Source organism: Aphanomyces astaci (genome assembly GCF_000520075.1).
Source record: "Aphanomyces astaci strain APO3 unplaced genomic scaffold supercont1.196, whole genome shotgun sequence".
Taxonomy (NCBI): domain Eukaryota; phylum Oomycota; class Saprolegniomycetes; order Saprolegniales; family Verrucalvaceae; genus Aphanomyces; species Aphanomyces astaci.
In genome coordinates this window covers 16,694-29,476 of record NW_009798459.1, presented here as the reverse complement: position 1 = coordinate 29,476, position 12,783 = coordinate 16,694, and the positions used below count along the sequence as shown (strand labels likewise).

At 56.6% G+C, this 12,783-nt stretch overlaps 6 protein-coding genes across 6 annotated transcripts in view; all 6 read right to left on the bottom strand.

Annotated features, from left to right (window-relative positions):
* Window positions 1–606: 606 nt before the first annotated feature.
* H257_18671 (hypothetical protein) lies at window positions 607–1,843 on the bottom strand (the record flags this gene model as incomplete). The annotated part of the gene is made up of 4 exons (XM_009847765.1): window positions 607–663; window positions 725–1,284; window positions 1,343–1,443; window positions 1,827–1,843. 4 exons carry the CDS (start codon window positions 1,841–1,843, stop codon window positions 607–609), a joined length of 735 nt encoding a protein of 244 aa, XP_009846067.1.
* A 1,046-nt stretch (window positions 1,844–2,889) lies between these two features.
* H257_18670 (hypothetical protein) lies at window positions 2,890–3,710 on the bottom strand (the record flags this gene model as incomplete). Its single annotated transcript, XM_009847764.1, has 2 exons — window positions 2,890–3,347; window positions 3,389–3,710. The coding sequence occupies 2 exons, from the start codon at window positions 3,708–3,710 to the stop codon at window positions 2,890–2,892; spliced, it is 780 nt and encodes a 259-aa protein (XP_009846066.1).
* Window positions 3,711–3,868: 158 nt separating this feature from the next.
* H257_18669 (hypothetical protein) lies at window positions 3,869–5,340 on the bottom strand (the record flags this gene model as incomplete). Its single annotated transcript, XM_009847763.1, has 2 exons — window positions 3,869–5,024; window positions 5,153–5,340. 2 exons carry the CDS (start codon window positions 5,338–5,340, stop codon window positions 3,869–3,871), a joined length of 1,344 nt encoding a protein of 447 aa, XP_009846065.1.
* A 118-nt stretch (window positions 5,341–5,458) lies between these two features.
* On the bottom strand, window positions 5,459–7,704 carry H257_18668 (hypothetical protein; the record flags this gene model as incomplete). The annotated part of the gene is made up of 8 exons (XM_009847762.1): window positions 5,459–5,526; window positions 5,598–5,828; window positions 5,902–6,013; window positions 6,076–6,198; window positions 6,250–6,666; window positions 6,753–7,138; window positions 7,212–7,565; window positions 7,677–7,704. The coding sequence occupies 8 exons, from the start codon at window positions 7,702–7,704 to the stop codon at window positions 5,459–5,461; spliced, it is 1,719 nt and encodes a 572-aa protein (XP_009846064.1).
* A 45-nt stretch (window positions 7,705–7,749) lies between these two features.
* H257_18667 (hypothetical protein) lies at window positions 7,750–9,212 on the bottom strand (the record flags this gene model as incomplete). Its single annotated transcript, XM_009847761.1, has 2 exons — window positions 7,750–8,271; window positions 8,295–9,212. 2 exons carry the CDS (start codon window positions 9,210–9,212, stop codon window positions 7,750–7,752), a joined length of 1,440 nt encoding a protein of 479 aa, XP_009846063.1.
* Window positions 9,213–9,944: 732 nt separating this feature from the next.
* Window positions 9,945–12,783, bottom strand: part of H257_18666 (hypothetical protein) — a gene marked incomplete at both ends in the record, with an annotated part of 5,091 nt that continues 2,252 nt past the window's right edge. The window contains 3 exons of the mRNA XM_009847760.1: window positions 9,945–10,689; window positions 10,883–11,924; window positions 12,420–12,641. Of these exons, the coding sequence (XP_009846062.1) occupies window positions 9,945–10,689; window positions 10,883–11,924; window positions 12,420–12,641 (2,009 nt within the window). The remainder of the gene's footprint in view (window positions 10,690–10,882; window positions 11,925–12,419; window positions 12,642–12,783) is intronic.

The following is a 12,783-nucleotide window of genomic DNA, read 5'->3' as shown; positions in this document are numbered from 1 at the left end:
GACAAACGTGAACCGTTACGTGGGACGAGGCATCGACCGACAATTCATTGGAATCCGCCCCGCAATGTAAACCCGTAATGTATACGTCGTAGTCGACACAACTCGTGTGAGTGTCATGGCACGAGGGCGGTGAACCCCCCGAATGGAAGTTCCCTTGGGACGAGGTTAATCCCAACCACACAAAAGTACAATTCAGAACACACAAGGTATAATTCAACTCCACCATCTTCACGCACGCTGTCAGTTTAACAACCCAACGGCCCCGAGTTCAAGTCTAACTTCTAGTACATACATATTTCTATTATTTATATTCATAGTCAGTTCTGCTTTTCACTAAAGCTACCTGATTGATGGGCATTGGGGGTTGTACGAGGTAGTACCCCTTGAAACAGTACTTTGTGGGTTCGGTCGGAGATAGCAGGAATCGTGGGACACGGGTGCAGGTGGTTCACCCCCCCACTGCATCATAAAACCAAACGTACTCGAGCAAGAGAATTATTTAGCAGTGTATACATTGAGTATTAACTACTAATGCACCGTGATTACCTTGTCAGGACAGGGCTAGTGGTGGGCCAACACTACGCCTACTACGAACGTTTCTTCCTCCTACCCCAGAGCTTCGGCGACGGCCAGAGAATCGCGGGGCTGTCTCGCTTCGTCGGGCTACATTTCGAACAAACTGCTTAGGGGGCAAAGGCATGCCCCGCACGTCTTTGAACTGTACTTGCAGCGCAAATAGCAAGTGGCAGCAGTACTTCATCTTGAAGAAGTAGTTGCACTCGCAGGATAAGTGTCCCGGGGAAGTTGTCACAAGCCAACCATTTGGCAGTTGGGGACGACCACCGCAAATAGATTCGTGGCGTATGTTGTTCGCCCGGTCGCCGTGGTAGTATGCATTGGCGAGGGCCAAATCGCGTGCGGGTACATATGTAATACCGCGCTCCTGCAATGCGATCCACAAGGCACCTTCGGTGGCTTCGTCTTCAAACGCAATTGCCACTGAAATGGCAAAATGAGGGATAATGTTGCGAATCCGCGTGTTCTCGGGCTCACTTCCAATGGCAGGAATGGGGGGGACAACCTCGGATTCAAACGCTGGATTGGGGGCGACAACTTCTAACAGCGCAAACTTTACCAAACGCCGAAAGCGCCGAATTAACTTCTTGCTGGTCGATGGGCTCGTTTCAAATGGTTGGGCTCTGTACGTCGATATCTCTTCGGCTATTGTGCCCAGCAGAAGGAACGTTGCGCATAAACCATGAACTGTGCGCTGGGTGTATATCCCTACAAGTACAACGTTAGGTCGAACTGAAGTATAGATCCAACTGGATTGACCACAAACCTTTGAAGTGTTTGTTGAACAATTCGCATGGGTTGTTGTTGGAAAACCACTGGGGGTATGGTACGCCTGCCAGCTCGGCCACAAGGTGTTGCAATTGAAGGCTGGTGGCCACGATGCAATCGTGTGCGGTTTACTTCAAGCCACCATTCGCCCTGGGCGAATCTTTGTCGGCTTGTGGCGTAGGCTGAAATCCATCCTACGTTCCACAAGCCGACGTTAGCTCGAGTGATCAGTCTGGTCTTATTGCTGCTGTTTCTGCACGGAACCTGGCATACCATAGCTATATCCTACGTAACTAGTAGATAGAATGTACCATATTTTGCAGCAGAGGCTGAAGGTTGCTTGGGCAGGAGCCCTCCCCTGCAACGTAGTGGCCGATGCCAGTACTAGTAAGCACGAGACTACAAATCGAACAATGACCTCATTACAACTTGTGATTGGCTATAAATAATATATATAAGTAACCAATCAGAGGGCATTGTACTTGGACACTGTCGACATTGGTGAAGCACGATTGTCAGCAAACAACAGAACAAAGAGACACATGAAGTAGTAGTGAGTTGTGGCTGAAAGACGGTAGAAACCAGAGAGAACTGTAGCATAGAGACCGTACGCTAACATCGCTAACGTTGGTGGCGAGTAAGCTTACATTTCCAACGACCCTTGTAACGTTAGCATTGATTTATCCTATGCTTACGCCGTATACACCCACTTTTGCCTTTGTTGCAAAGCACAATAGTATGCTCGTTGTTTATTGTAAGCTATTGGGCCAGCTAGCTATTAGCCAGATGGAGGTGTTTGACACTCCCTCAGCTGGTTCGCTTCATATTAGGGGCATTTCTGTAAGCTGCAACTCTCACAGTGGACCCATCTGTGTTGACCCCTGCCTAATATCGATGCAGATACCGGTAACTTATAAGAAACACCTTTCCATACATACATAATATATAGGATCCAAAAGCACGTAGGTGCAACTAATTCGCACTTAAGAACTGGGGTACTAGTACACGCTAGCATTATTTAAAATAAATAATGCACCGTTCATCAACAACAACAATCGTCCTTTAGGGGCCTGAATCGCAAGGCATTCACACGGTTTCTTTAAGTTTGGATTTATATCAATGCAACGATAACTCGTTAGAAGAGTTATTTCAGCGAGTTTTGTACCTAAGGCTACACATGGGTGTCCACGTAGTGATTGGAATCTTCAGTTCTAGAAAAGCCATATCGAGAGTTTTATAAAGAAAGTTGGCTGTCGCGGGACTGGAACCCTCAACCTCATGATTATTAGCTGGATGTTTTGCTACTAGTACTACCGGTAGTACAGAGTATTACTGTAGTATGCGATATGATGTAAGACGAGTAGAGTAGTGTAGCGGAGTACAAATGCTCCGTGGAGACTTCGAGGTACCGATATTGATATTGATTGATATTACGCTGTAAAGTTAAGATCACTCAGCCTCGGCCGCGTACTAGCTGCTTTTGGAGCTAGCGGACATAACTAGTTGGAAAACCTATTTGTTGCAGACTCCAGGAGAACGATGTGCTTAGGCTGCTGGAGGTCGTCCTTGAGGGTCGGGGGGCCGTCGCGGGGGCCGGATCGGCGGGGCATCGCTTACCGGGGGTGATGAGGTGGCCAGTGGCAGCAAGGAGAGTCGACGGGAGTGCCTGTCACGTGTCTTGGCTTGCAGGTGGGCACCGCGGGTGCGTATGCGGCGACCATGGCCCGTTGGGGCGGTGTCGTGGTGTACGCGTTTGAGCCTAATGTTATTGTTAATCTCTGTGAGGAGGGGGGGGTCCCCGGCGGTGCGTATTTGTTCCATATTGGTGGTACATTTGGTTCCCCAGTGTTGGCGGAGGATAGCCCAGTGAGCAGAGAACCACTGTTTGTGGAAGTGGGGGGCTTGTAGGTGCGTGAGGGAGGCTGCCCAGTCACGTGTGGATTGCGTCATGGTGGAAAACATTTTCCAGCCGGTGGTAGCCGAGTAGATGGTGGGATATGTAGCTTCGAGGTAGGTACACGAGGCCTGGGCGTATTGGTCGTACATGGGGATATTGGTCTGGGCCCAGTGGACGCAGTGGGTAGGGGCTGTGAGGATCCTGGGGGAGGTGTTGCTGGTGTCCGTGGGCGGGCATCTGGGGTGGGGGGCGATGGAGCCAGTGAACGACGTCCAAGGGGCGGAGAGCCGCGGTCCAGTGTAGTTGGGCCAGGGTCAGAAGGGGGGTTTTGGTGCTGGTGGTGAGGAAGCCAATGTGAATGGGGACTGGGTTGCTGGTGGTGAGCTTGCCCCATTGGGGTGTGGTGGTATGGTGTACGGCGGTGATAGCTCGGAGGAGGAGTTGGCCCGCGGGTATGATGAGGAGCCATGTGGTGGTGAGGCTAGAGGCTAGTGCATGGCCCGGGGAGCCGTCGGGAATCACGAACCAATATGTGGCTGTTGTGTGGCTGGCGGTTGTGGTTTGGATTTCCGCAGAGAGTCAGCGCCACCAGGGGGTGGAGAAGGGATGGTGTGTCGCATCGATCCATCAGTGGTTATTTGTGGTGGGGCGGGGGATGATGCAGTGTGTGGAAGCTCCAAGCGGGCCTTGGAATGTAGCTCCGTTGGGGCCGCCCATCCATTGGCCGAACCAGACGTCTCGGGGTGCTAGAGGGGTGTGCAGCTGAGGGCCGTGTGGTAGAGCCAGCGGGGTAGTAGCCCCCCCCGGCTTCCGGCATTGGGTAGATTCCCAGTAAAGGTGGGTGGCCATGAGAGCAAGAGTTGCCTGGCAGGGTGGGCCAAGGAGGCGATGCATGTGGAGAGCCAGAACACAGCGTGTAGGTGTGAGCGCGATCATGCATTGGCCCGAGTTTGGGGAGGGGTTACGACTGCGTGTGTGCCATTGGGGTCTTGTCTGGCCTGTGAAGGTACTAGTGATGGCGTTGCATTGCCCGGGAAGGTATATGTCTTGGTCGGGAAGCCAGGCTTTGGGAGACGGCTTGGGTGGCGAGAAGGAGGTCTTGTGTGAGGGAGGCAGACCCGGGGCATTGCGGGTGCGTAAGTCCAAAGCGGTGTTCCTGTGTGTCGAGGTAGTCTGGGCATGTACGACAGTGGGCGTCCCAGGTTTTTGAATGCGGTGCTTGCGTGCATTCGTGTGGAGGGTGTAGCATACGGCACGCCAATAGAAGGAGAGTGCAGGGAGGTCCCACTTGCATAGTTCCCCAGTGTTGAGGCGTGACGGCTGGATTGTGCGGCGGGCATCGGGTTTGTGTGCTTGCGTGGAGGACCAGTTTCGCTTGCCGTAGATTGCACCAAGCCAGGGGGCGATGGCGCCAGTGACTGGTCTGTTGTGGTTATCCCGAAGTTCCCAGGAGTAGGGAATGATGAGGTGGGCGTAGTTGGTCCGTGGGAGGAGCTGGTGGGCCAGTGTGGCGAGGGAGTCAGCTTCCTCTAGGTTTGGCCCGTAGGCCGGGTCCGGCGTGTCTGCTGTGATCTGATGTGAGCGTATCCATTCACCTGCAAACGTGCCCTCCGGTGCGAGTAGGTCCATGAGAGAGCGAAGTTCCACTCTGTGGATGTTGCTGTATCGGGGTTGTCTTCCGCGGCGTTTGAGGGACCTGGCCAGAATAATGAGGCCAATGGCCGTGGTGTTGTCGCAGATTTGGAGCGCAACATCTCCGGAGTGGTGTAGGCCTGCGAGGAGGCTGTGTATTTCGCAGCGTGTGGGGGTGATGTGATCCGGATGGATGTTTATAGTCCCTACCAGGGTTGTGCCGTCGCGGCCCAAGTAGCTCCATGTGCCATGAGCTGCAAGTGTGCCCTGGTTTGTTACACTGCCATCGCCAAATGAGTATGTGCGGGAGGCGCGGAGGGGGAGAGTGTGGAGTCCGTATGTAGGTGCGCTATGGTGAGGAACGATCCGGCAGTGGGCGATGCAGGCAGGGTGATGCCACTGCCCGCAGTCAATGCAGGCTGTAGTGTCTGCAAAGCGGTGGCAGGCAGTACAGGCAGGTGTGGCATGGGGGGGGGGTGATTGTGTGAGTGAACGCTGAGCCTGGTCCTCACTGTGTGCCGCCGTGGAAGCAATAAGGGAGCGGTGGTTACTGCCACGGTGTGTGTGGTTCGTGCGCGGATGTGTTCATGTCGTGTCGTTCCAGGGGATGAACTTGTGGCGTTGGGCGCGGCTGGTGCGGATGAGGTCCCCAGCTAGGATTGCACACCCAGTCATGGGGACGAGGCGGAGGCGTCCCCGGGCTTCGCGTGGCATAGGTGAGTACCAGATGTCGGAACCCCTACGGATTTCATGCCAGAAGGTGACGGCAATTTCGGGGCCGGTAGGAGCGTGGCGGTTTGGAGGCTGGTGCGCCTTCCTATGCGGTAGCTGAGTGTGGCAGGTCGGCCGTCCTGGTGGTTAAGGTGGTGCGGGACGACGAGCATGGCATGGAGCGGGATGTGGATGGCGTCGAACCCACGTGAGGGAGTGAAGAATGTGCGGCCGAGGGGTTGGGCTAGGTAAGGGAGGTGGGATCGGAGCTGTGACGGGGGGGGGGGGGGGGAGCGGGCGGTTGGCAGGTGGTTAACCCCATGGGAGGGTCAGTTGCGGGAGTGTTATGGTTGGGTCAGTCGGCGTAGCAATGGGGATGGCATCCCAGATGGGGGCAAAGCGTTGGAGTGTTGCGCGGGACCAGCCAAACTTGGTACGGAGGGATGAAAGGCTGAGTAGCATGGTGCCTTTTTCGTTGGTATGTCACCGACCCATCGGACTTTGATGTTGTGGGAGCGGTTAAGCGAAATGAGGGTGGTGCCTAGAGCGGGGGTGAGGTGAGCCCAGATGGGCCGATCGTTGGGACGATGAGGGCGGCTGGCGCGGGGTTGGTGCTACTGTGTGGCGATGGTGAGCGCAGGTTGGAAGGTAGCCAGATCCCGGACCAGTGTACCAAGGAAGGTAGTGTCCGAGGTGGGTGGTGGGATGCGAAAGGCCAGTGGGTGGTCCGTGAGGCTGCTCGCTAGTTGGTATGCTTCCAGGGATTCCATGAGGATGTCGTGAGCAGGCGAGCCTCTGTCGTTGGCAATCCGAAGGAATTGGTAGAGCCGCTGGCTGTGGCTGAAGCGTTCGCAGTGGACGAGGCCTAGTCCGTCCTTAGGATCGTAGAACCACGCATTGGGGTGGTCATGTGGTAAACGGAGAACGCGGCGTGCCGTCTTGCGGAACAGTGTGTCGAGGGCAGGGCCGATACTAATGGCATCACTGATCGCTGTGCGGTAGAGGGCGCTGGGAATCCAAACAGCGTTTATGATGTACTGGAGTTCCTTTTTTCCAAGGCCTCGTGGGGCAATAGCATCGGCCTGGGTATTTCGTTTAAGCCAAACTATTGGTTGTGGGTGCCTTGGTGAATACCCAGGTGTCGGAAGCCCTCTGTGGGTGCAACTACCTGTATGGGTTGGGGTTTTCCAAGCCCATCATTGAGGGCTATAGCGGGGTGGGCCTGGGGGGAGAGGTAGATGAGGAAGGATTTGTCCGCACCGAAAACTCCGCCCGATGCGGTTTGTCCTGTGAATTGGTTGGATACGGTGGCACGGTCTTGGATGCCAGCATATGTGGTGGAGACATCGAGAGCGTCGTCGACGAAGAGTAGACTGGAGATGGTGCGTGTTTGGGTGCCGTGAGGGTGTTGACTGTGCGTGATGTATACAGAGTCGGTGCCGCCCTGTTGTTGGCGTATGAGAACATCCATATAGTAGCCAATATGCATGACTGCTAGGATGGAACCCTGGCCGAGTCCGAATTCACGTATGCCGCCGTCGAGCCATCCGAAAGCTGTGCGGATATCAATTTGGCTGGCCCCAAGAAAGTGGGCCATGAGCTGGCGGGGAAGGGACACCGAGTTTACGGTAGATGTACTCCATCACCCAGCCAGGGATGCGATCGAAACATTTTAAGCAGTCCTTGGAGATGAGAAATAGCTCTTCCTGCCGGCGTTCGGCGCGTTCGAGGAGTAGGGAGGTGAGCACAACTGCATCCTGCACAGTGCGGTCACGCTGGAAGCCATGTTGCATCTCTTCGTTGGGTATGCAGGGGGAGATGTAATCCCGTATAACGGTGAAGAGGCGGCTGCTGAAGGCACTCTGGACAGTGATGGGACGCCATGGAGGGAGGCCAGGGTCCAGGTTCACCACGCCGTGGGCGGTGGCTGATTTCGCGAGGTAGATCATCTGTTTGCGTCCGAGGATCGGTGGAACCAGGCCTGTACGTAGGATGAGGTTGATGATGGTACGTTCCCTTGCCCGGATGCATGCTGGGGCTGCAATCCAGAGTTCCTGTGAGACACCTCCATGACCGGGGGAAACCCGCGTACGTAGACTGCGGTCACATCGGGCTTGCATTGCTGCATCGTAGTGATAGGAGTCCCATGTGGAGCCTTCGGGGGTTTAAAAGGCCGGTGCTACGGCATCAGGGCGATCCATGTCATGGAGGAGCCATTCGCGGACAAAGTGTGGTACGTGCTGGCGGCCCGCTGCTAGTCCGGAGTCGAGATGTCTGGGGCGTGTGGTTTTCTCGGCGGGGGGGGGGCCAGTTATCAAGCAGATGTCGGAGACCTGCTGCCACCTCTTCTCGGTCGGAGCTGTACCGTGGGGGCCATCGTCTGTACGTACTATGGCACTTTGGATGGAGATGGGCGGTATAGGGGCCCCGATCGCCGATCGGAGGAATTTCGGTGTTTGTCGGCCTTGAAACCAGGCAGTGCGTTGTTGTACACGCGTTTGGCGGATGCAATGGTACGCCAGTCCCGCCGTTTGCGGCATACGTTGGCCCAGCGTGCTATGCCCTGCCGGAGCCAACGGTCCCAAGCGTGGGTGGTATCCTGTGCTGAGGGCATGGTGGTCCACCAGTCTCCCACCGCGATGGCGCCCGGCCGGTGCCACCATGTGGTCGGGAGTAGCATGGGATTTCTTATCCACTTGGGACATTCTACCATATGGGCGAGACGACGGTATTCAGTCCCTGTAAGGGTGCAAGCTTCGTGGAGTCGAAGCAGGTGTCGGAGCTGCGCGGTGCACCGGTTTGTGCGTTGTATTACCACTGCCCTGTTGAGGGCCTTGCGGGTTTGGCTGGTTTCCCCCCACTTGAGTTTGGCGCTGGTGTATAGGATATCGTAGAGGTTTTGTACTGCCCCTTCAAGCCATTCGGTGGTGGCTTGCGGTGTCCATGTCGTGGCCGCATGTGGGGGGGGGCGGGAGCAGGGGGGGAAGTTGGCCGGCGAGGAGTAGATTAGAGGTGTGTGTGCCAAACGTGGAGATTTCGTCCTTTGTAAGATGTCGTGTGTTGACGACCCTGATGGGTTTGCCCCAGAGAGGCGTGAGGGCGTGTGGTCGCCAGGGCAGAGATTAAGGGTCATAAAGGGGGTGCCCGCATGATCACTGGAGTGTATAGTGTTAAGCCAGATGCCACTGGCCTCCAATTTGTGGGCAGTGCGTGATGTGATGTATATGTCGTCCAGGGCTACGGCAGTGTTGTTGAGAGTGTAGGTATGTCTTTGGAGGCTGGGGTGTCGGTAGCGGAAGGTAGATGATAGCCCAATGCGTTCCAGCCAGTGCTGGAAAGCAGTGCCCATGTCAGTGCTGGAGCTAGACCGGGGTGTTGGAGCAGAGCGGTCGAGGGGATTGGTGCCATATGTATTGAAATCTCCCCCCATGACCACAAAGTGATGTGGTTCTGTGGTGTGTGCGGCAGCTTGGGTGAGCCATTGCCATTCCAGGTTGGTCTCTTCGCGGTGAGCAGTGGGAATGTCTTGGCAGTACGTGCCTATGAGGGTGATGAGGGAGCCTTTGCCGAGGCGGATACATATGGAGATGCTGCGCCCCGAAGGGGAATAGGTTTGTGCGTCGGGCATCGATGCGTGAGTGCCAACGTGTGATGTCATAGAGTAGGCTGACTCTGTGGTTACTGATGGCCATGAGGTGTGGAGTGAGGGAGCCACTGAGTGTTGGAGTCCAGAGTTGTGTTGCCTTGTGTGCAGGGAGGTCAGAGTCAGCGATAATCAGGAAGTCCAGGGCATTGGCCTGGAACCAGGTGGCCAGTTCGTCACCCAGTTTACCATACGTGTTTTTATTGATGTTGGTCGATGCAATACGTAGGCTAGCTATCCGGCGGTTCGGAGGAGGTGGCGTGCCGGGGTTGCCGATGTAAGCTTCACCCTTCAGGGATTCACACCGGAGGACGTTTTCCAGTTGGAGTCTGGCCGTGTTCGAGTCGGGTGGGGGGAGGGCGAAACGTTGAAGCCGCCAGGTGCGGCGGCGTCGACGTTGTCGGAGAGAGTTGGGGTCGGGGGTCTTCGGTGAGGATGGTTGGAGTGCGTCCGCAATGCGGATATCAAGTTGTTCAGAGTTGTTGGAGTCGTCGGAGGAGTAGAGGTCAGGCGGGTGGCCGAATGTGTGTACTGAAATGGGGGGGTAGAGGAGTGGTGATAGTGGCTGTGGCCGGGGTAGTGGTGGCGTGGGAAAGTGAGTGGTGGCAGCAGCCAAGGGGAGGTAGCAGCAGAACCAGAGTAACAGACTCGGGAACCACCATATTGTAGACCAGGGGCGGCGCCGGGGTGTCGTCGGTCTAACCCGACACCCCGAAGTTAGTTTGACTCCATGGGCTCATCAAAATCTGCCACCATGTTGGCATCGGGGCTTGGGCTAAGGGCCGATGGTTCGGCGTTGTTGGTAGCAGGAGGGGGTGTCGGGTCGGGAAAGGCTGACATAGGAGCAGCTGGGGAGGGATTGGCTGGTAGGGGCCAAAGGCCTGCCAGTGCAGTCATTTGGGAGGAAACGGATTGCATCGCTTGCAGGAGGGTGTGTACGCTGGATTCAGGGAAGGATAGGCGCGCAGCTAGTGCGGCCTGTTGTGCCTCGTGTTGCGCTATAGCTGTGTGTAAGCGGATTTGGGCCTCGGTGCGTGATTTGTTGTCCTCTGCTTGTAGTAGTTCGGCGGCTTCACGGAGGCGTCGTTCTTCGAGTAGGCGCGCATCGAGGGTGGAGAAGGCAGTGCTGGAAGCAGAGACAAGGGCTGCACGGGCTTCTTTGTCCGCCCGTAAGGATTCAACCTCTTGACGTAGTGGGGCCGTGGCTGTTACGATGCGTTGATCCACGTAGGTGGAGAGCTCACGACTTAGGTATAGACTGAGATCGGCGGTGGGTCTAGGTGCCTGGGCCGGGTGACGCTGAAGGGGTAGTTGCCAGGCCTGGGGTAGGCGTTCCTCCGGGGCCAAGTGTTGGGAGGCAGAGCGGGAGTACTGTCCCACGCGTTGGTGGCTACTTTTGCCGCGTGCGTGCGTGTCAGAGCCGCGCGCGGTGTTGTGTGCGGAAGGTTTGTGCTGGGATTTGCTGCGGGCCCGATCGCGTGAGTCCAGGTAGGTGAAACGGACACAGGGTTGGCCTTGGTGGTCATGTCTACCGCCCGCAGTCGCGGCACTGGATATGCGCGGCGGACGGGCGGGGGCGACCAGTTAGGATATGCAGATGGACGGCGATGTCCCGAATATAGAGTCAAGTGTCCCCATCGGAGCCTGAGGCGGACCCGAGGAAGGCAAGGGGGGCTGGGGTGTCGAAGGTAAGGGTGTCATATCCATCCCCGGTGATGTCGACGTCTGGGGTGGGAAGGTGGGATCCGCGGAGCGCCGCGAGGATGTCGTCTGTAGTCGTGAGGGGTGGGAGGCGGCCAATGCGCACTTTGGTGTCCATAAGTTTGGCGGCACTCGGGGCTTGCGGGTGGAAGAAGGTGGCCGAGGGGTTGTCCCAGCAGAGGTCCCGGAGGGGGAGGAGCATCATGGAGGGAGGGACTAAGTCAAGTCTGTCAGGGCCCGCTGCATGGCGGCGAAAGTTGGCGTACACGTTTTCAGCCATGCTTTGGCTGGGGAAGACGAGGCGGAAGCGGTATTGACCTTCGGAGGGCCAGTAGAGACAGCCAATGGCCGCCCAGTGGTCCCGTGGTCCATGTGCTCCGGACATACGGGTGTGGCTTTGGATGATTGCGTCTGTTGCTCCAAGGGCGCGAAGAGCACACATGAGGTCTCCGGGGGTGGTTTTGGATGGGTTGGGGTATTCGAGGTGGTGAAAGGAGAGGCCGTTGTCGAGCACACCAGCGTATTGGTATACCATGACCACGGAGATGTCACGAAGGAAGAGGTATCCACGACGTGGAGCTGCCCATGCCTGGACGGTACGTTGGAGGGGATCGCCGAGGAGCTGCTGGCCATGTTCCATGAGGCCGCCACGGAAGGTGAGGCCGTAGCGTTCCTGACAGATGTCCTCGATCTCGCGCCGGTAGTTGAGTGTGCTAAGTGTTTCCTCCTGGGGCTGTAATGATGGGTTGATTGAGAATTGGATGCGTACTTTGGCGTCAGCAAAGTGTCGCTCGATATCGACAATATCGTCGGCATTGAATCCTTGGAAAAGGTGTGCCTCATGATCCCAGTATCGTTGCATGGTGCGGTACATGATCGGCTGGCCTTCGTCGTGTAGGGTTCGGATACCCGGAAATTGAAGGGCTGTGTTGGTGTCATACTCCTCCTGGTCGTCGTCTTCAATGGATTGGCCAGCTGCCCCCTGCTCGGTCGGTGCTGGTTCGTAGGTATTCGGTTGGTATTGTGGGGGGCGGGTAGCGCATGTCGTGGTGCCGCTTGATCGGTGGAAAGTTGAACGAGGGGTGGGGAAAATCGAGGTCTGGTTCAATATCGGAGTAGTGGCGTTTGGCTGGCTGTGGACGATGTGGGTGTTCAGTGGAGCCAGTAGGAGGGGTGAGATGGCTGTGGGGCTGTCCCGTTGGCTGTACGGCTAGTGGGCTTGGCGGCTCGGTGCTGTCATTGTTTGTATGTTGGATGGTTGTCTCAGTGGGGTTGTTTGTGGTATGCTGCATATTGGAGGATGCTGGGTGTGAACGATCTGTGCCCAGTGGGCATGTAGCCGTTGGGGTGGTTTGCGTGCGCTGCCCAACGGAGGTTTGGAGTGTTCGTGAGGGGTAGGTGGTGTGGAGTGGGACATCACATGAGGTCAATGTGATGGGGTTGTGTGATGTTTCCTGACTGGGATGGAGATAGGCGGTATGGGGAGGGTACGTGGTGGACCAGAGCGTGGTGCGGGGGGGTCTAGGGTTGGAAGCAGGTTCGTAGTAGTGCGAGATATGTCCCCGGATTCGGTGGTGTGGGCTGGAGGGGAGAGAGTGCGGGGCGTGTGGAAGAAGGGGCTGGACGTGTGTGCGGGTGGATCGTGATCGGGAGAGGTGTTGCGCGGACTGAGGGAGGACCGGCTCGCGTGGGTGACGGGGCAGTGTCGGCGTGCTGGGGTGGCTGTGAGTGATGTGGCCCATGGGATGGGATGGGAGGGGTGGGTGCAGCGGAATGCCCATGGAGGGCAGTAATGGGTGGATTGATGGGTGCGGTGTCGCTTGGAAGAGTGTTAGGATGGGGTGCCAGAGTGTTG